This window comes from Diabrotica undecimpunctata, chromosome 6 (assembly GCF_040954645.1).
Source record: "Diabrotica undecimpunctata isolate CICGRU chromosome 6, icDiaUnde3, whole genome shotgun sequence".
Classification (NCBI taxonomy): domain Eukaryota; kingdom Metazoa; phylum Arthropoda; class Insecta; order Coleoptera; family Chrysomelidae; genus Diabrotica; species Diabrotica undecimpunctata.
Genome location: NC_092808.1, coordinates 122,160,017 through 122,183,080, shown reverse-complemented (window position 1 = coordinate 122,183,080; position 23,064 = coordinate 122,160,017). Strand labels below are relative to the sequence as shown.

The following is a 23,064-nucleotide window of genomic DNA, read 5'->3' as shown; positions in this document are numbered from 1 at the left end:
GTATAACATATCAGATAGAGACATATGTTTTGGTACAGGAGTTTTTATTTATTCTTTTATGACTATATCTGTTTTCGATTACATTAAAACATCAGCATAAATAAAAGATATTCTTAAAAATTTCTGGCCTTCACCTGTATCCCTGTATAGGAATCTGTGTCCACGAAACTAGGTTCCATTCTGAACTTAACCATATATTCACTGCAACCTACAAAATGATATATGGAATTACACACAAACAAGCAACAAAAATAAGTAAGCCCTACCTGCGGAGACTTGCATACCCATATGGACATTCAGGCATACAATTCATTGAGGTGAGAAGGATTGGTCCTAGTAAATTAGGGACCACTCCTTCGAGCCCCAATGCTCCCCAGTGTATATGTTAAAGCTTTATTATTTATCTAATGTATTTTATACACAAACATGTATGTATGTATGTACAGCGTTAACAGGCCTTTTAGGCCCATTGCTGGATGGATAATTTCCATCGTTTTCTATTCTTAGCTAACAGCTTCCAATCTCTGATTCCCATCTCTCTGACATCTTCCATCACTGCATCTCTCCATTTCTTTCTTGGTCTTCCTCTCTTTTTTTTGCCCTCAGGTACTCTCCAAGCAATATTCCTGACTAGTCTATTACCTTGCATTCTTTCTAGATGGCCGAGCCATTCTAGTCTACGTTTTTTCACCACATTTGTTATTATAGGGTTAGCATACAACTGATACACTTCTGCATTAGTTCGTCTCCTCCATTCTCCCTCTACTACTTTTCCACATTCTCCTGTTCATCGCTAGGGTCCGTTGGCATAATGGGCTATCTTTTCCTTTTTCCACTACTATATGCCGTTTTTTGGGTCCATATTTCTAAATTTTTCTCGTTTGAAAGTACCATTTCCGGCCCATACCCAATTTATACCATCCACAGTTAGTTTTCTGTACCCTATCTTTACATTTCTACCTTCAGCTCTTAATTCCTTGCTTTTATTTACGATTTCCTTCCTCATGTGTCTTTCTTTTTCGGTCATGTCATCGTTGATGGAGATCTTTTCTCCAGTAAGAAATCTGAGTTTGCTTTTTTCTTTCATTACCTTAATTTTTTCGCCATAATCCTTCATTTGTACCAGACATATATTGTTCTTTAACTTCATTGCAGATTCTATTTCAAGATCCTCTTTTAGGTGCTTTTGTATAAAATCTTTTACGTTATTTTTTAAGAGTGTTTCATCTGTTGCGTTTATTGGTAGACCCGTAATTACTATGTTATTTCTTTTTATGTGTTTTTCAATTCTTTCTACTTTGTTTTTAACCTGGGTTAATTTGTTTTTTGTTTCTTCCAATTCTTGATTTATCTTTATATTTTCTTTTTTCAGCGCTATCATCTCTTCTCTATATTCCTTATTTTCATTCCTGATTTCTTTCAGTTCTTCCATCATCTGCTTGAACATGCTTATAACGTCGTCCAAATCCTCTGAATCTTCTTCCTTTGGTTTTATTTTGCTTGGAGTTCTGGCAGTTTTTTTGCTCTGCAGGAAAGGTGAAGTTGACCCTCTATCTTTTCTCTTCTTGCCTTCTGACGCGTTATCATCACTGTCCGTGTACATCATATCTGTTTCTTCTTCTTATGGTGCCGTGCACCTATAGTGCGTTGGCGAATTATCTTAAGGTCAGACGTCTGTCTTTTGCGGCGTGCATATCTGTGCAGTCATATCTGTTTCTAAGGACCGCGAAAGGAACTAGATTCGCTTCAACCGCTCAGAAATGCAGTTCCTATCAGTCCTCAGTTTACAGAACTATTTTTAACTTTGGCAACGTCGCAAAACTAACGGCCAGAGTTCCTCCAGTATGACTGTTTCGAATATTGAAAATAACCTTACTTACTTTTATCACTTCAAACACTAGTTTTTACCGAAAGCGAGTTTTTTTCCAGAAATTTCTCACTGTGGTATTACGAAGCCTTTTTAAATTCACATATGTAAACAAACCGTAAATTATTTTTCGCTACTAATCGCAATATTTGGGATTTTAGTAGGAGAAAAATACATTTACTTTTATCTGCTTAGTACACCGTATACACAAACATATATAAATAAAAAATGTAAAATAAAAGTAAAATATGTAACTATGTACAATAAAAGGAAAATATGTGACTTTGTATAATTAAAGTGAAATATGTAACTATTTAAATAAAAGTAAAACAATGGAACAACAAGGGTACAACTAAACATCATTTCTATAAACTTAACAGCACAAGGTAGATACAGATGGAAGCAATTGTGAGAGAGGAGCAGATGGAAAATGTTTGATGATGAAGATATTCGTAAAACAATCAAAAGAATTTTAAAGATTCCATATGAGTCCAGTAAATAGAAAACACAATTTTATTTGTTTATAACAAAATGGAAATATGAGACTGTAAACAGAAATTATTTACAAAAAAAAGCAGACACATTTTTTGTAAAACATGTATATAATATAAAAAGCATAGGATATTATATTATTAATGAAGAAGCTTTTCAAAATAGATTGAAGAGAACTATAACATACAAATTGTAGTTTTACACTGGAAATAATTTAATTACATTTATCACCTGTACTTACAAAATTGTTTTCTCCTACTTTCATATTTTCTATGAGCAACTAATTTCATAGGATCTATCCTAGTGCATTCTGGTTTACTTTTAAGGAAGTTAATAAATTTCTGGTCTCTGCCATTTGCAATATTGCATTTACACTTTTACACCACATAATATACAAAGTCCTATAAATTTACATATTTCCGTCTTACTACACTATCATGGTACCCTTTTATTTTGTTCCATTTTAACAATCGTGGAAAAATGTTTAAAACTTTTTTTACAATTCAAGATGATTACAACAAAGACAAAACAAAATTAAATTTGTAACAATTCTTCCACGGCCCATGCGTCTCCCGCTATGTCATACCCCCACCTAGAGTGACTGTAGCGCCGCCGCCATTACGTACGAGTGGAATCGTCAAAACAGACTTCCCCGATGTCCTATCTCTCTTGCACTACTATTTTTTTATGTACTATGGCTGCCCCCACAGCGACTACCGATACCTCAAGCGACGGCCACGTTACTGTACTTAAATTCATTGAAATAGAATAGATCGCGTTTCTGCGGTCTAGACGCCTCATTCGACAGATCACCACCTTTCATTCTTTCCCAATTCTTACGACAGGCAGGGGCCAGGACCCTAACAGTATTTTCTTCGTCTGTTCGCTCGGTGAAGTAGCTACTTGAACACGGCCGCTGATAGACATTGTTTTTCAAGAAAATCATGCATTCCGGAAATTAATAGTAACTAATAGGGGACTTCACTACCAAAACCCCATAAAAGGATCATATAGTTCAAACACGCGTATCAAAAAAGATAACGTTAAGCAATCAAAATTCAATTTTACGTTAAACAAATATTTTAGAGATGGATAAAAAATTATTTGTGAAGGTTAATCTGTATACTAATAATATTTATCCATTGTTGACACAATTAAGTAACCGTATGTAAGATACAAAACAAATAAATCTTTTCGACAGTATTTTTTAAATTAAAATATTAAAAGAACTTTTTATTTATTGCAGAATACTCGTTAGGGCAATTAGCTATACAGTCCACGGTTTAATTCCAGCCAGTTGCGTATTTGCAGATCGATATAATCGAGAGGAAGTAGTCCGATCTTTAGGCAAGGAAGTCAACATTAACCCACCCCTTATTCTCGGACAACTTCCTGATACACCCGAAGAATTACTTAAACTGGATCAGGTAAATATAATGATATTAAAATAGCAATAAGTAGGGTTAGTTCTAAAAATATAATTAGATATTTATCTCTACAATGGCTAAACGTGTTTCTTAATGGGGCTTTTATTAACGAAAGTACTGAAAAGGAGCTAAAAATGCGCATGAAATAAGTATTTAACAATAAACGAAACAATATTATAATAATATAATATTGTATTATATTATATATAATATAATAAAAATAGTACACTGACTATCGAGACATAGAACGTAAATATCAATCTTAACAAATCGGTTTTGATAGGTTTGATTGTTTTGCTCTAAAAATTTGGTATACTTCGATTTTAAACATACCTTAAAAATCCCTCCGTTTTAATACCTTACGGTGTCAAGGTTTCCGTATTTCGACAAACCACCATCAGGTAATCACCACACCTCGTTTTTTTTTTAATGGCAAAGGTAGTCTTATGTCACTCCATTTAAAAGGTTAACATAATATAATTTCAAAAATAAACTTTATTAACTGATTAAATAGTAAAAAAATTTTCAAGTATTAAGTACATTATTAAATATTAACAATAAAAACTCAAAATTTTAATTTATTTTGTATTCAAAATGTTCACAATTCACCTGTCGACAGTGGTATAACCTGTTTTTTCATTTCTTCCCAAACACACTGTACCATTTCTCTAGTAATGTTATTACATTCTTGTGTAACTCTCTGACGTAGATCGGCAATGTTTTGTGGATTTTTCTGGTGTACCTTGAAGTTTGTGTAACCCCACAGAAAAAAATCTAATGACATAAGATCGGTTGATCTCGGTGGTCTAATTTCTGACCAGGCAAAACAGTAAGCTGCATTTGGTAATGCGGCTTCATATGCACACAAATTGTAGAGGTATGTATAATTTTCGAGAATAATATAGTTGTGCAGTCAATCCACTTGGAATTTGTAGTACGGCCTGTAGATCGAAAGTAATTGAAAAAAAAATCCCGTTGTTCATTAGATCTTTTCTTATCATTTTGTTTTTCAAGATTACATACTTCTTTTATTTTCTGATGTTCTCTGTAACTGTCTTCTAAATCCGATTTATTAGTTGGATTAGCTCTATCATATTTATTACAAACTAAACATTGATCTTTTTTAGGAACAAAAAAGCTTAAATTATAGTCGTTTGAAAATATTCTTCGATATGTAATTTCGCTAACACCTTCCAGTTTCTTCTGCTCATAGTCATTTATATAAAGTTGGTACATTTTTCTTTTACTTAAATTTTTATCCAAATATCTACGATTTGAACTTTGGCAAATATAATGTGGGCCCATGGTTCCACGATTTTTCGGGTTTCACTGCTTGTTTTATTTTGCGGTGTAGGCTTTCCTCTTTTATCCGTATCTGCATAACAGCCTAGAATATCAGTTTTTCTTACATCTTGTATTAACGACGCTGATATACAAAGTGTCTTACAAAGAAATTCTCACATACCTATATGTTTTGACCATTTAAAGAAAAGTAACACTTTTTGGAAAATGCACGTAATTTTTTTAAACTTTAAACTAAACGACAAACTGCAACGACTCTCTTTGGTGGCTCTGTTTTAATACGTGCAATAAGAAAATTTTTCTGACCTATTATTTATTCTAACTTCCAATAATCACGACATAGTCTTTGTCTGTAATCTTCGCTGAAATAAGTGGCACATTTGTAAAAGCACTCTAAACAATTAACTGGTTTTGGAAATCTTGCTGGTCTATTCTTTTTTTTAACTCAAAAGCAAACCCTCGGCACGCCTCCTTTTTGCGACATTTATTACCCAATCTTTGGAGTTAGCTTTTCTCCAAACGTTCTAGTGGACGTACGTCTTTCCATACTTTGTCAAAAAGTAGATTTAATATCCAACTAACTATTTCAGTTGACACTAAATTGTTCGTGGGTGCACCTATTTTAGTATTTTCTTTCTGATTATTTAGGCTATCAAGGTCAGCTGTTTGTAATTCACATATAGACTTCCTAGAGAGAGTGATCCCTCTTCACTTGGCTGATAGGTGGGGTCTACACCTGAAAAGTCACTATCAAAAATGGATTCCATCATTGAGACTATATTGTTCTGAGAATCATCAAGAATTGAACTGCTGTCTTCAGTTTCAAAGTAATCTAAAAAACACAAGATATTGCACAACTAGTAACTAATTAATACCTATTAACAAAGTATTTCAAAACTTTCTTCCTAGTCACAAATATAGAAGACAAGCAATTTTATTTGATAGTCTGCTTAATTTTAGCATAATCTTTTAACTTTTTCCCTAATATGAACATGTGAACACCCATGACTATTTTTCTGTATTGATTTTTATGTATTGAGAGTATGATTATGTATTGTTAAGATTATGTATTTATGTATACAGAACGATCTCTTACGAGAAATTTAACATTATCTAGATTTGGAGTTGCATTACTCTACAACATTAGATGTGGCAGTGCATTATGGCGATTTTTTCATGAACTAAAGCAGTTATGATCAATCAACAATAGATAGTTATGTTGATTTATTTGATAACGTGGACGAACGAAACTTATGATTTTTAAATATTACAGTAAACATTGCTTATTTTCGACAGGCCCAACCAAATTGTTATCATATAATAACTTCATTTCACTCATAAAAATAAGCAATTGTTAAGTACAAACACTAAACATGTAAGTAACAAGAATATATTGGTCAAATTTATTTCCAAAATTCCTATAAATAGGTAAGAAACAAAAATTTTTAAATTCAAATTATTTTATTTCCGCTTTCTGTAAATTTTTTTTTCACAATGTGTTATTTACCACCGAGAAGCAAAATCTCAACAAAATCAATTTGACTTTGTGAACCACTGTATTATTTATAACTTTTATAATAAAATTGTGTAAATACTTACCATTAACAGCATTTTCAGATTTTTTTTTCACCATGGATAAAATTCTTTTAGCCCTTGAATTCATTGTTTGTTTTATAATTTTTATTAACACAAAATCAAAACAGATTCAATTCAGACTACACTCTGTATAAACTAATTTCTACTATTAAGTTCTAAAACGTCTGTCCATATTATACAAATACGTATTTGCTGAATACTAAAATAAATCTGCACAACAGATGATATTAGCAGATAAATTATATCATAAACACCATTAAGATTATTTATGGTTTTAGCTTAGTAATCATTTCTAAATTTTAACTCAACCCGTTTTCAGGTAGAATGAAGTAAGTGTACTTTAAGATTTTTACTAGTCTATATGAATGAGAAATTTACAAAACCATACACGTAAAATGTATTAAAGACACTTATCACCTTTTTACTGAATATGGTATGCAATAGTAAAAATATATTGTTGTCAGGCATAATAATATAAAATATGTGGGATTACTTTGTTTTACATGCAACAGAACTTTAATTTTATAGAAGTAAGTAGCGATGTATTGTTTTATTTGAAATCGAAAAGTTGGTTAGGTGTAACTTATTTGTTTATTACACAAATTATCTGCTGAATAGTAAGTCGTATCATTTAGTGGGTTTTACCTGTATGTAGAGCGGAAAAAGCTGAGAATTTTGGGATACTTAAATCAATATTTTAAAGCTTGTCATTTACCTGGTTTTCACAGTATACCGACGATATGTTTGTGGAATTAGACGAGACAAGCGTGATGTCTTACAAGTGGTTATTTGTATCTTATAAACGACTTAAATAGTTTTAAATAAATATCGGTGCGCTATAAACACTAGTTTTGTTTGAATTGTAAATGGTTCCTTGCGAAATTGGTGAAAGCTCTCAGATCGAGTTACAGAAAACTCGGTTGTAGGCCCGAAAACTAATTATTTATTTGTTGTAGAAAATAAAAAGGCCTTTTTTTAAGATATGCTAAAATAGTACGTAATAAATTTTGCCAGAACCTTGATGATAGGTATTATATTATATTTGCAAATATTAATTTTTACTTGTACCCTTTTTACGTTAAAACCATAATGTTTACTGTTATAGGTATTTATTAAATCCGAACTTAAGGTTGGAGTGATTTATGTAAAAGAAGGGCAGTACACCGAAGAAGAAATCCTAGACAATAATGACAACTCATTCCTTTTCGAAGAATTTCTTCAAATTATGGGCGAAAAAGTCCGATTACGTGGCTTCGATAGATACAAAGGGGGTTTGGATACCGTACACGATTTAACAGGACTTTATTCGGTATATACAAACTGGAGAAACATTGAGATAATGTTTCATGTTAGTACTTTATTGCCATATGAAAGGCACGACCCCCAAAAACTTCAAAGGAAAAGGCACATTGGCAACGACATTGTGTGTGTGGTTTTCCTGGAGGCAGATAATACTTCATTCTCTCCAGCTTGTATAAAAAGCCATTTTTTACATACTTTTATATTAGGTAAGCACTTATTTTGTATTAAAATCTAAATATATTAAAAAACGTACTCATGTATTTATGTAGCATCAGATGTAAAAGCATCAGAAAGCTAAAAAATAAAAAAAAATCATATTATTTAATAACTTTATAATAAATTTGTAAATATTAGCTTTTCCAAAAATTGTTTAGTTTTGCTCACAGTAGAGACATAACATGCAGATCTTTATAAAAAGCAATATTAGCCCAGGGAAATAAGCTTTTTTCGTGACACTCTTCCAGCCAAGCAAACGACAGCTGTTTTGAGTAGTATCGACCTCTATAACAAGAATCTATATATTTCTTGCAGTCGATTTTTTGAACTTAATTAGTTATTACCACAGGTCAAAAAACGGTAATTTTTCGCTTTTTTCGTCTATCAACAAAAAGTGAAGCATTTGAAACAAATTTGAGAGTAAGAAACTTATGTCATATAAAAGCCGTTAAAATGGCGTTTTTTAAATGCTATCCTTATTTGTTGCTTAGAAAATTGAAAAATGAGTCAAAAATTTTGGTTTTGATAAATAATATTTACTTTTTTAAAAATTAGCTTATATTAAATACAATGTTGTGTCTTGTGTTGCTTAAAATATGATCAAAATTTCAAGTTGATCGGTCAAATAGTTTAAAAATTATTTAATTGGTTTATCCCAAATTTAATTTTTTTTGTAACAATATAATTATGTAGTTATAATAATTGCACGGGTAGCTTTTAAAAGAAGAAGATTTATTCTTAAAAAATTTTGCAAAAACATGTCGATTTTTTGCTTTTAAACAATTTGAATAACTTTTTACCCATTGCCTTCAAGAAAATTATTTTTTCATGTTTAGAAATTCTGTATTTCTTTAAAAATTAAAAAAAAATATTTATCTATTGCACTTTGGGATGAAGTTAGTGCCTTTTTTTTAATTGATAGGCTTTGTTTATAACAATTAAGAGATCTTATTAGGATCATCTGAAAGAACATACTTTAAAGTATTAATGTACAAAATTGTAAGAAGATTGCATTTTAATGGAATGGTTCACAAAGCTTCAAAAAGTGGTTCTCAAAATCGGCCGGCCTGAAATTCTCGGAAGCGATGAAGGGGGAGGATACAGCTAACTGTATCTCTGGTTCTTGTTTATGGATTTCGACGTTTATTTTTTTACTTTGTATGTACTTTTTGGGTACATTACGAATATGTATTATTTAAATAATTAAATTGTTAAATAAACCGTCTAATTTGTTTAAACATTTTTTTCCAGTTTTTTTCTAGTAATAGTTGATCTAATTTTTATTATAAAACAAAAATACTTATTTATAATAAATATGTACTTCTTTAATAAATTTCGTAAATAATTGATTTATAATAGACTTTTTGAAAAAAACTTATCATGTTCAATTATTTCTACTTATTGCTTTAAAAATAAAAAAATCTCAAATGAAAATTTGAGATTTTTCTCAATGGAAAAATTACTTCTATGGAAAATTTTCCATGACAACCTATTTATTTTTTATTAATATTTATTTATTTAGAACTAAACAAACTATAAAAAATATTTTTTGCTTTAAAATTCCTTTTTTTTTTTTAATAATCTGAATTATTCTAAGAGGAAAGTTATTTTTGTGTTTTTTTTCCATTAAATACTTACTTTACACGTAAAATGCAAATAAACAAATAAAAATTCCGAACAAAAGCCAATTTTAAGGTTTTTAGAGACCATTTTTCAATAGGTTGGACATCAAATTAAAAAAAAAATATGAGGTGAAAGTTTACAAATTAGTTTCAAAATGAGCAAGACCATTTTGATTATATATGGCATAAGTCAGTTTAAAATATTCATAAACAAATTAATAAGTATACCGTTGAGTTTCGGGATATATAGACTTGACAAACATCTAAACTTTAACGTTTCAAACACATTGTTTATTCTTTACCCACAAGCTTAATCTTATTTTTAATCGAAATAATATGATGCTAAAACATTACAGTAAAAAGTTTATCCTAAGTTTTCCACGGGAAGCTGTTTATTTATAGCATTTTTTCAAAACATACAATTTTCATTTGAACTATTTATTCTTTTGTATATTAAGCAGGTTCCCGTGCGAAACTTTGGGTAAACTTTTTACTGTAATATTGTTAACATTCTTTCGATTAAAATAAGATTGAGATTGTGGGTAATAAATAGACAATGTGTGTCAGACGTTATACGTTGTTTATGTATATTTTAAACTCACTTTTGCAATATAAAATCAGAATAAAATTAAGCATTTTTAAAAGACATGACATAAGCTTTCATCTTGTTTTTGTTTTTGTTTATGTACATTTGATGTCCAACCTATTAAAAAATCTCGAAAAACGTTCAAATTGGCTTTTTTCGGCTATTTCAGTTGTCAATTAACAATTTACGCTTCAAGTAAGCGCTCTACATAAAAATCACAGAAATAACTTTTGTCTTGAAATAAATCAAAGTATTAAAAAAAGTGGTTTTGAAGTGAAACAAGCAATTCTTTATAATTTGTTTGAAAATTGGTATACATAAATACGTTGCTTTGGAACATTTTCGGTAAACTTTTTAGCAAAGCATATTGGCATTATAATTATATCCATCTTTTTTACGACAAAAGCTAAAAGTTTGTTTGGGATTATTTATTTCCAAAGAATTACCAATACTATTTTTAGAAATAATTAAATAGGATTATTCGTTTTTTTGTAAAATCTATTATAAATAAATCATTTACGTAGTTTATTAAAGGATATATATTAATCGTAATTATTTATCTGTTACAATAAAAATTACCTTAAATATTAATAAAAAAAAATAAAAAACTAAAAAAGAACCGTTTGGACAAATTGGTTTATTTAGCTATTTAATTATTTAAATAATACATATCCGTAATACACACCAAAGGTACATACAAATTTAAAAATGAAACCTTAAAATCCATAAACAAGAGCCAGAGATACAGTTAACAGCTTCTTAACCTTCCACCACTCCGGAGAGTTTTAAAGCCGGATGATTTTGAGGACCATATTTTTAAAGCTTTGTGGACGATTTCATTAAAAACCAATCTAATTTTGCACATTAAAATTATAAAGCATGTTCTTTCAGATGACCATAGTAAGATCTCTTAGTTCTTATTAACAAAGCCAATTAAAAAAAAAATAATAACTTAGTCCCAAATTGTCCGAGGTTAACTATTTTAATTTGTAAAAAATACAAGCTTTCTAAATATGAAAAAACTTTTTTTGTTGCAAGCAATGGTTAAAAAGCTATTCGAATTGTTTATAAGCACAAAAATGAACATTTTTTTGCAAAATTATTTTGCAACATTTAAAATCCTTTTTGTTTATGTTTTTTTAATCTTTTTGAGAGAAAATCCTTCTTCTTTTATAAACTATCCTTATATTGTTGCAAAAAAATTTAATTTGGCATAACTTAATAAAATAACTTCTACACAATTTGGCCGATCGCTTTTAAATTTTGGTCATAATTTAATCACTACAAGACCCAACATTTCGTGTAATATACCGATTGTAAGTTTGTTTTTAAAAAAAGTTATAAACATTTATAAAAAGCCAAAATATGTGTCTTATTTTGCAACTTTCTAAGCAACAAATAAGGATAAAAACATTTGAAAGCGTCATTTTTAAGGTTTTTTATGACTTATAAGCTTATTATTCTTAAATTTGTTTCAAACACCTTTATTGACATAGTTCCAAGTTATGATCTATCTTCAGATCATTCACCAATCGTTTATAATCGCTTAACCAATAAATTTAAAACACAACTAAAAATTGCAAGAGAAGAGTCAAAAAATATGTAACAGAACTTAATAGATACGACCATTCTATATGGAAACCAATCAAATCATCCTTAAAACCTCAAGCAATATCGCCATCAGTAAAAAAAACCACAGACACACAGAACCAATGGGCGATAAAGAAAAATCAGAATTATTTGCTGAACATTTAGCAACAGTATTCCAACCACACAAAAATGAAGAAGATCAAGAAATTATTAATTATTTAAACTCAGAACAACCATCAGTAAATCCAATAAAATTAACAACACCCAAAGAACTTAAAGAAGAAATCTTAACACTAAATATTAAAAAGCCACCAGGAGTTGACCTTATAACACCAAAAATGCTAAAAGAATTACCAAAAAAGGGTATAGTAATCCTTACATATATATTTAACGCATTATTAAGATGTAATTATTGGCCTAACAATCTAAAAATTGCAGAAATACTTTTATTCCCAAAACCAGGAAAGTCTTATCCTATCGACCTATCAGTCTGTTATCAACAATCTCCAAATTACTAGAAAAACTTTTAATAAAAAGAATAGATCCAGACTTTACAGGCGCAGATTGGATACCAAATTATCAGTTTGGATTTCGACGAGAACATTCAACTATCCAGTAATGCCACCGAATAACCCATAAAATCAATTCCGCATTAGAAGAAAAGGAATATTGCCCAATGGTATCACTAGATGTACGTCAAGCTTTTGATAAGGTTTGGCATAACGAACTTCTTTATAAAATTAAACAAATATTACCACCATTCTTTCGAATACTTACATCATATATGGAAAACCGACAGTTTAGAGTTTAGAACAAAATTAAATGGAGAAATATCCAAAACGCTTCCCATTAAGGCGGGAATTCCACAGAGCAGCGTCCTGGGACCTTTATTATATATATTATATACGTCTGATCTACCAACTTCACATAACGTAACAATTGGCACATTTGCAGATGACACAGTAGCACTTACAAGTCACAAACACATTAACATAGCTACACAACAACTCCAAGACTATTTCTATGAGCTTGAAAACTGGTTAAAACAATGGAAAATAAAAATAAATGAAAACAAGTCAACCCACGTAACTTTCACTTTACGACGAGAAACACCACCACCAATATAATATCAAAAATGAGGAAATACTCAGGACTAAAATAACCAAATACCTAGGGCTACACCTGGACCAAACCCTGTGTTGGAAAGAACACATCACCATAAAAAGAAAACAAATACAACTAAGACAAAAAGAAATCAATTGGTTAATTGGAAAAAACTCCAAGCTGTCAATAAATAATAAAATTCTAGTTTATAAAACAGTTATCAAACCAATATGAACATATGGTATAGAGCTATGGGGCTGTAGTAGTAAATCTAATATTGGTATTGTGGAAAGATGCCAATCAAAAATCTTAAGAGCAATTGTTGATGCGCCCTGGTACGTATCCAACCAAAGAATCTATGAGGATCTCAATATCTCAACAGTAAAAGATGTATACCAGCAAAAGAAATTACAATACCTTCAAAAAGTGAACACACACTCCAATCCATTAATTTCCGCAATACTGCAACATCGAGTTATCAGAAGACTAAAGCGACGTTGGCCAACAGACCAGTAATACGGACGCGTGATTCTCTCACTGGAGGGGACCACAACACGCCAGAACCAAGGGACAGGACCTAAACTCATCACAATAACTTATAAAATACATTGTTTTATTCTGATTGTTAATTTATTAGTTATAATAAAACAAAAATTTTTTTCAAAGGCTTCACTTTTTGCTGATAGATAAAAAAAATGAAAATTTAGCGTGTTAAGTCCAAAAAATCGAAGACAGAAACATTTAGGTTTTTGTTACAGAGGTCCATACGACTCAAAACAACTGTCGTTTGCCTGGCCGGTTTAGTGTCACAAACAGGGCTTTTTGCTTATTTTTCTGGCCTAGATGAACGCCGATCTGAACTACATGATTTTTAAACTTGTAGGTGTAGTTTAAACAGGTGTAGCTTACTTCTTCTAAAATAATTTCCAGTGAAAGTGCTGTACATAAAGGATTGCCGATTGTAGGATTTTCAAAGCAATTCTTAGTTTTGACAAAGTGTACAATATTTATTATACAAAGTAGTGTATTTTTAAAGTTTCCATTATATTTGATATAAGGAAAATTAATTAAAATATTTTAAAATAGGTTTTCGTTTAAACAGTTTGTAAATTTGTGATTTTATGTGGATTTCCACATTTTATTTTCGATAATGGGTCCAAAGGTCTTTTTTAGAATTTTTGATTGGTCTAGTGATGATGTTATAGATCTTTATATTAGATCTAGCTCTGGTGTTATAGATCTTAGTGATGGTGTTATAGATATTTTCGGTATTAGACACAATATCAGATACTTATCATTGTAGATGTTATTACATCATACAGCCATCGTGAATTGATTTAAATTATCTTCTCTTCTTTTCGCAGTTTTAGTTTTTCCATTATAATTCTTATATCTTATAAGAATTAGAATGGACGATTGTTAGAAAAATATATATCTATTAATTGTTTTTCTGTCAAAATTCAAAGAAAATTTGTAAGATTAGATTAGTTAAGATTTTTGTCCTTTACCTCCTTGTGGCATACTTTCTCGGTGTAGATGAAAAAAAGGTTTTAATTATAAAAAATATTTTTAATTTAGAACAGTTTAAATAATGTATTGCAATAAAATTTTAATCAAATGTTTTACTGACCGAATCATCATTGCAAATACCAATAAATAAAAAAAAATATTTTCAACTGATTCAATATAAATTAAATTTAATATAATGACTTTTCTTTTTGGAATGTACGCTTAACGTATAGAGAATTTATTTTTTCTGATACCTTGTGATAATTTTATGTTCGCTTGAAATTAAAATGAAATCAATAAAATGTATTTTTCAGTTCGAACATCCCCTCGGATTAAGCGGAAACCGACACATTATGAGGTATCTGTGGTGACAAGAGACGAAGTAGGAGCTTATAAACCTTATTTGTGGGAACAAAGTGTCTTTGATAAGGGTCCGATGTTCAGAGAATGGTTGCTAACGAAAATTGTTAATGGAGAACGAGCCAGTTATTCAGCTCCTAAATTTGCTAGAATGCAAGAGAGAACAAGATCACAAATGTTGGAGGATATTGTTGCCAATTTGCAAAATCACGCGGAAACTGGACAGATTCCTAAACCATATAGGCGAGGTAAGGTTCAATATTTTTTCGTTTTACTATGATAAAGAAAGTATTTTTTTTTAATTTATAATGAAAATCAAATATTAGATTTTTTAGGATTATTATACAGGATGAATTACTACCGTAAGGAGAGACCATAAATGTATATAGTGACATAATTGGATGAATGATAAAAACTCAGTAAATTGTATCATCCCATGGTTATATTTTTCGTTGTGGGACACCTATTTACATCTGGGATTTTTTATTCTCATCCAATGTATTCACTACTTGATTTCAAATATTTTAAAATCATCCCACTTTTTCTATATAATTGTCCTATTAATACCCGATTTGCTGTTTAAACAACTTAAAAATATCTTACAAACTTTAGTTTGGAATCTACCGCTGCTAAAAGAAAATAATGTCAATTGTAGTTCGATAATTAGCACATATCCCATCTACGACGTAATCAATATTAACCTTCTGTCGGGCACAATACAAATCCTAAAACGTTCGAGCGCATCTCATCTGTGAGATTAAACATAAATTTCTGCCTAAACTGAACAAGAAAAATTATCAAACTAGACTTCTTCTTCTTCTTCTTCTGGTTCCTATCCGTTTCGGATGTTGGAAATCATATTGGCAATCATGACCTTGTTCGCTGCGGCTCGAAACAGCTCCGTTGAGGTTTTCTTAAACCATGTTCTTAAATTCCGTAGCCATGATAATCTCCTTCTACCGGGTCCTCGCTTACCTTTGACTTTACCTTGCAATATAGACTGCAGCAGGGAGTAACGGTGCTGATTTCTCATAACGTGTCCCAGATATTGCAATTTTATGCGTTTGATCGTAAACACAATCTCTGGTTCCTTCTTCATTTTTTCTAGAACTTCCTTGTTCGTAATCCTTGCTGTCCATGATATTCTCAGCATTCTTCTATAAAGCCACATCTCAAATGCTTCAAGTTTTTTAATAGTGGTGTCTGTAAGCGTCAATGCCTCCGCCCCGTACAACAACACAGAGAAAACATAGCATCTTAAATGTCTCATTTTTGTATCTAGGGATATGTTGTGACTTTTAAAGATGGCGCTCATTTTGTTAAACACCGTTCTTGCCTTTCCTATGCGGCACTTTATTTCCTGTACATTGCTCCACTGTTCGTTTATAATAGTTCCCAGGTAGCAATAATGTTTTACTCGCTCTATCTGCGTCCCATTAATGTATAGATGAGTCCCATTTATATTCTCCTTGCTGATAATCATTTGTTTCGTTTTGTGGGTATTAATGTTTAGTCCGTACTGTTGACTGTACTCGTTTATTCTGTCCATTAGCCTCTGAAGTCCCTCTTAACTATCTGCTATCACCATGGTGTCGTCGGCATATCTAACATTGTTTACTTTTCACCATTTAGAAGGATGCCTTCGTCTATTCCGTAAAGAGCCTCGTTAAAAATGTTCTCTGAGTACATATTAAATATCAACGGCGATAGGATACATCCCTGTCTAACTTCACGTAGTATTTTTATGTGATCTGTTTCTTCTTCGTTAATTTTCATGTATGCGGTCTGATTCCAGTAGAGTTCTGAAATTATTCTGAGGTCTTTGTGATCCAGGTCTGCTTCTTTTAAAATGTTTATCATCTTTTGATGTTGAACTCTGTCAAACGCCTTTTCATAGTCGATCAAGCACGCGTATACGTCGCAGTTAACGTCCCTGCATCTTTGAATTAGTACCTGTACTCCGAAAAGTGCGTCTCTGGTACCCACTGCGTTAATGAAGCCGAACTGTCTGTCCGATATTTGTTCCTCGCACTTCTTATAAATTCTTCCATGGATGACTGTAAGAAACAGTTTCAACATGTGGCTCATTAGGCTGATTGTTCGATATTCTTCTCACTTTTTAGCCCCCTGTTTTTTAGGTATCGCTATGAATTCTGATTCTAGCCATTTATCAGGGATGATTCCTGTATTGTATATTTTATTGAAGAGAGCCGTGATCCAATTTATTCCTTCTTCCTCCAAGAGTTTTAAAAATTCAGCTTCGATATTATCAGGCCCTACAGCTTTCCTGCTTTTCATCCGTTTTATTGCTTCTTCTACCTCGGATTTAAGTATATCCGGGCCCGTCATCCTCCCTGAAAATGGATGCCTATAATCCGTTCTTTGATCTTGAAAAAGTGTCTCCAAATATATTCTCCATTTGTCTTTCATCTCTTGGGTGTAAATGATTAATTTTCCATTGGTGTCTATGAGTTTCATTTGTGTTCGCTTTTTAAAAGTACCCGTTATTTCTTTTACCTTTATGTGTACATTAAAATTGTCATGCTTGGCTTGTAGTCTTTCTATTTCTTTACATTTCTCTACAGCTTCTTTTTCTTTACCTTCTCTTATTTTTCTTCTGATGTAAGCCTGCATTTTTTTATATTCATCTTTATTTCCTTTAATTAACCTTCTGCGTTCCATTAAGTGAAGGATTTCTGGAGTCATCCAAGATTTCTTCTTTGTTTCTTTGTTTGGTTTTAGCAGATCTTGTTTAGTTTTCTTAATTATTTCTTCGAATTGATTGATTTCTCGTTGGATGTTATTTTCTTCTTTTAGTTGTTTAACTTGGTTGTTAATATATTCCCCCACTTGCTTTTTAACTTCCGGATGTTGCAGGACTGTCATGTCGTAGTTAGGTCTAGACTTTTTCTTTCTCTTTCTTTTCCAAACTAGACTATTCAATTAAAAATGGTTATATTTTTATTTTGAACTAACATTATTAAATAATCACCTTATATTATTATGAGATAATCTTTATCAAGTAACTTTTGGACGATTAGCCATTTATTACTCTCATACTGTTTCTAGAAATTTCTTTATTTTCATCTAAAATCTCCTCATCGTTTGTATGTTTAACACGTTAATTGCCATGTGACCCGACATCTGAGTCTCAATAAAATTATACCACCAGGCCCTGTGACCCATATATGGGCTTCACAACTTGTTATCGTTTTCGACTCTGTGAACCGCCGTCTAGTTTATGCTTTACATTGCCTCATGTGAGATATTAAAATAAGGGGCCTGGCCGCCCCAAACAGCTTTTGGCCTGGGATTTTTCAATTTTTGGTTCGACTGATATGCATAACAAAATATTCGCAAAAAAAAACAAGTTTTTAAGTTTTTTATTAGTGTTTAATGTAATATCAGAAATTAAGTACAGCTAATTTAGAAACTGAAACATGGTATCACATGAACGTCTAAATATAAACAACTAAAAATAAGTACAAACATTATTTTTGACACTTATGAACGTCAAAAAAACATGGTAAAATTTGTTGCAAGCTACACAAGAAAACCTCGATTTCTTTGCCTTTACCTGTGCTTGTTTTCGACCTTCATTACTGCAGATTTTTTCGTAGCAAATAACACATCTACGGCGGTTTCTGGAGTCGGTTTCCTCTAATGCATGTTGTTCTGTGTGGCTTGTGTTTTCTACCTCCATGTAATTCAGTTTCAATAAATTCTGAACAATTTCTTCTCCGAACTCTGTTATAGATATGTGTCCTTTTGTTACCGTCTTGTAAAGAATATATGCGTTTACTATAGAAGTTCCTAGTATCAGTTCAAACACAAGCTTGCGATACCACTTAATTTCCTTCCTCAAGAGCGTAGAATACGACTTCAGTTGATCAGATAAATCAATGAACGATTTACTGTCATTGTAATCGCATATTAGTGTGGGTTTGTCAATTTCTTCACCTCGTCGTTGAACTTTTGTTGTGTTTGCTGTATGACAAGTAATCAGAGTAAGTACCTCCCGTTTGTCTTGCCACTTTAGGACAACCACTCCGTTACGTTCTCTAGCAATAACCTCTCCCTTTTTCAGCTTCTTGGTGGTCACTTCTACGGGATTGAGCTTTCTGTTTTTTCTGAGGGTGCCGACTAGGTAAGTTTCTTGTTTTAGAAGCTCCTGTGCCAAACCAACGCTAGTATAGTAATTGTCCGTAAAAAGAACCCTGCCTTGGCGAAGAAGTGGTGCCATAAGTTCGAGGATAATTTTTGCTGATGCGCTCATATTTGGATCCTTGTCATTTCCAGTGTAAACTTTCAGGTCGTATGTATATCCTCTTTTGCAACAAAGCTTGTACACCTTTATTCCGAACTTGAAACGTTAATTTTTTATATACTGTTTGAACAGTAGACGACTTCTAAATGGAACTATACTCTCGTCCATGCAAATTCTCGTTCCGGAACATAACTTTCTTTGAGTTTGTCAATAATTAGTGTCAGCAAAGCACGTAATTTTGCAAAACGATCACCAGGAATAGCTTCTTCGTTATTGCTAAAATGCAACATACGCAGCAGCATCTCAAAACGATTCCTGGGCATCTTTCGGAAGAATTTAGTTAAATACAGTGGGCTTTTCTCCAATAATCTGTAATTTTAGGGTATTTTGCTAAGCCCATCCACAAACAAATTGCAAAGAATGAGGTAATTTCTTCCGCATCAGTGTCTTTCCATCTATGCAATCTAGAATGTTGCGTAATTCCTTTACTGATGCTTTGTTGTGCGTAACGATTTGTTTCAGTTACTATAAGATTTACTACATTTTCATTAAAGAATATTGTAAAAAAATCGACAGGGTTCTTACCCAGATAGGATTCCCTAATCTCATCAGAGGGGCCTACGGAACCTACGGAGAAATCAAATTTCCTTAGAGATGTTCCCGTAACTGTAGACCAAGTCGCATCTTCTGTTATTATATCAGGATCATCATTGTCTGAGTTGTCGTTATCGATCGTACAATATTTCATAACAACTGCCTTTATAGTATCTTCTACAGACAAATTTATATCCGGTGGTTGAGAAATTTCTTTGGATGTTGAAGGAATGGCTCCATTATGGCTCCTTTTGGCTTAGATGTCAATGAAATACTTTCTGGCCTAAAAATTAACTTAGATAATACTACGTAAAAAAATGGTAAATAATTTGTGCATACAATACAGTTAAAAAAAATCCATCATATTTTTGAAGAGAAAAAATTAAAATGTTACCTTTTGAATCTTTTATGCGGCCTAAAATCTTCATCTGAAGAATATTCATGATCAGATTCAGGATTGTATTTATTTGATGACCTACCTTGAAAAGGTTCATCTTCCGATTCAGACAAAATTTCACTCCAAAGTTTTTGTAATTGTGCTTGATTTTTTTCGTAATCTTTTCACTTTCAATAGAGCCTCCTCTAAGTATCAAATAAAAAACGTAATAAACAAGTGACGGGTGACGGCGGCGACACCCGTATGCTGTTCGAGAGTATGAACAAGTCAAAACAAGTCAGGCAAAGCAAACCTGAATAATGCGTGAACCCGCCTTTGGGTCTCAGGACCTCATAAATACATAGGCTCCGAGAATTAAACGTTGGTTCACATTTTAAAATTGTTTTTTTTTTATGTGAAAAACTATCTCAAAAAGTTGTTTGTCAATTATTACATAGTATTTTAAAGTTATCAATATAAATATCTCTAAAGAGAGTTTTGGCCTGAGTGGAAAAATTTTAGTATTTGACGTAGGCGATTAACGTGTTAAACAATCACATAAATAATTAACATAAAAAACAAGTTTTTAAAAATTTTATACAAGTAGGTAACAACAAAAATAGCAGTATTTTTTAACAACCTTAAAAGATAATTAAACTTACCATTATTATATAGACACGTATTAAAAGAATGGTGATTAAATAATTTATTGACATACTGTGGTAGTTAAATATGGTGGTAGTTCAGATATCAAACATTCAGAACCTTTAACTTAACGTAAACGTAATTACCCACGGGGTTGATGCTATCACTTGATATAAAGAAAAACATTTCAATTCTATTTTGAGATTATGAGACTAAAGATTATTGTTAACGTTTACTTTTATGTTTTTAGGCTCTTGGAGACCAATTGGACATATGAGACCATCTTCGCCTTTACTAGATAGTGTTCGCGATCAGTTTGAGGATTATGATCAAATTGCTAAAGACTTTACAAGAATGTTTTTGAATAATGAATCTAATACATTAACAAATGCACAATTGTTTGATGTGACTTTCCTTGTAGGTCAATCAAAACAAAAGGTGAAATTAGTGGGAGTTAGAGCAATATTAGGGGTAAGTAAGAAATTATATTGTGAAACATTTACCAGTGATACCAATACTGTCAAGCTAAATGACCGTTCCGTTAGTTGTCATTCTTATTATCTTAGGGAGATTAGTATACCGTTTTGTCCAAAAAATTTGGTTTTTTTTTAAATCACGTAATGTTTTTGCGAATTTTATTTTTTTATTATTTGATATATTTTGTGTATAGCATTTTATGATAATATTAGTATTAATATCTTCCAAATAGGTTTTTTGACATAAATAGTACTAAGTAATGATAGGATATTATTATATTATTTGTTTTAGATTATAGATTATTTAGATTATTATATATTATCCTACTTTTGTTTCCGTATGCTGGAGGAGAACAAGTTTTTTAAGAGGGTTGGTCAAAATTCACATAAATACACTACACGACTTCACCGATAAGTCTTTTCAGTATATTTCTTGCCATTGATCTTTTTGTGTAGGGGACAGATAAGTCACCGTGGGCTTTTCAATTCTAATGGGTCCACCTAAGTTTTTTTAATTAATTTTTGACTGCTGATTAGGAATATAAAGGATGGTTTTCGATCTAAGTGGTCAAACAATTGTTATAAACAATTTAATTGTTTATAAGGTTCTAGCTTGTAAACTAAAAGAGATAAAAAAAATTTCAAATAAATTTGTTCCTTGAAAAAGAAACATAATGCAATATTTGTTATAAAGCAAATTACTGAGAAATCACTAGAGTATAGACACAAGAGACCAGCATTTCTGTGTCTGATTGGCCTAAAGAAAGCGTTTGACAGAGTAAGACTCAAAGATGTAATCCATCTTTTGTATAATAGAGAAGTTTCCCTAAATATTATAAAAACTATCGAAAACATCTACCAAAACAACAAAATGGAAGTCAGAGTAGATGGACAACTTACAGAACTTATAGGAATAGGCAGCGGAGTAAAACAAGGGGATTCATTGAGTCCCATGCTCTTCAATTTGATCATGAATGAAATCATCAAAAGCGTTAACAAAGGAAGAGGATACAGAATGGGAAACAAAGAAATAAAAGTACTCTGTTACGCAGACAATGCAATATTTTTTTTTTTTTTTATTAGAAAAAAGATGTCGCATCCACCAAAAGGTTATTAGCGACGGAACAAAATATAAATAACAAAGTTAAACACCTACAGATTGTACAAAATGTTTATGGATCTGATATAATTCACTATATTGTCACAGGAACAGTTTTGACCTAGAGCCTGTGGTAGAGCGTTTGGGATCTTGTAGCGCTGTCTTTCTTGGTCATATTTACTACAAATTGTTAAAAAAGTTTTCGACTGTTAATCGGTCGTTACACTGATCACATATAGGTGGATTTTTTTTTTTGTGAAAAGGTAGGAGTGCGTTAATCTGGTCTGTCCTAGACGTAAACGCACAACCGCAATTTGTTCTCGTCTATTGCGCGACGATGGAAACCACTGAGACACATTATTTTTGATTTTATTTAGTTTGGAATTAGTTTGATACCACTTATTTCGCCACAAACACAACACTTTATTTTTAAAATAAGCTTGTAAGTCACTGGAAACACACTTGTCTATCGGCTCCAACAAATCACTTAAAATTGCCTCTCGTGCAGTCCTGTCAGCTTCTTCATTTCCTGTTATTCCGACGTGTGAGGGAACCAATAAAAATTGGACGCTTCTTCCATGTTCATGAGCTTGAGAAAGCTGGTATTTTAGCATCTTTTTAAAAGGATGTTTTG

The 23,064-nt window shown here is 31.6% G+C and overlaps 1 protein-coding gene across 2 annotated transcripts in view; it reads left to right on the top strand.

The window, feature by feature from the left end:
• The window catches only part of rsh (Rap GTPase activating protein radish), a 294,962-nt gene that overhangs the window by 256,396 nt on the left and 15,502 nt on the right, over positions 1-23,064 (top strand). For both annotated transcript variants that reach the window (XM_072535263.1, XM_072535262.1), the window contains exons 5-8: positions 3,606-3,786; positions 7,790-8,192; positions 14,928-15,221; positions 21,106-21,326. In XM_072535263.1, coding sequence (XP_072391364.1) covers positions 3,606-3,786; positions 7,790-8,192; positions 14,928-15,221; positions 21,106-21,326 — 1,099 coding nt within the window. The remainder of the gene's footprint in view (positions 1-3,605; positions 3,787-7,789; positions 8,193-14,927; positions 15,222-21,105; positions 21,327-23,064) is intronic.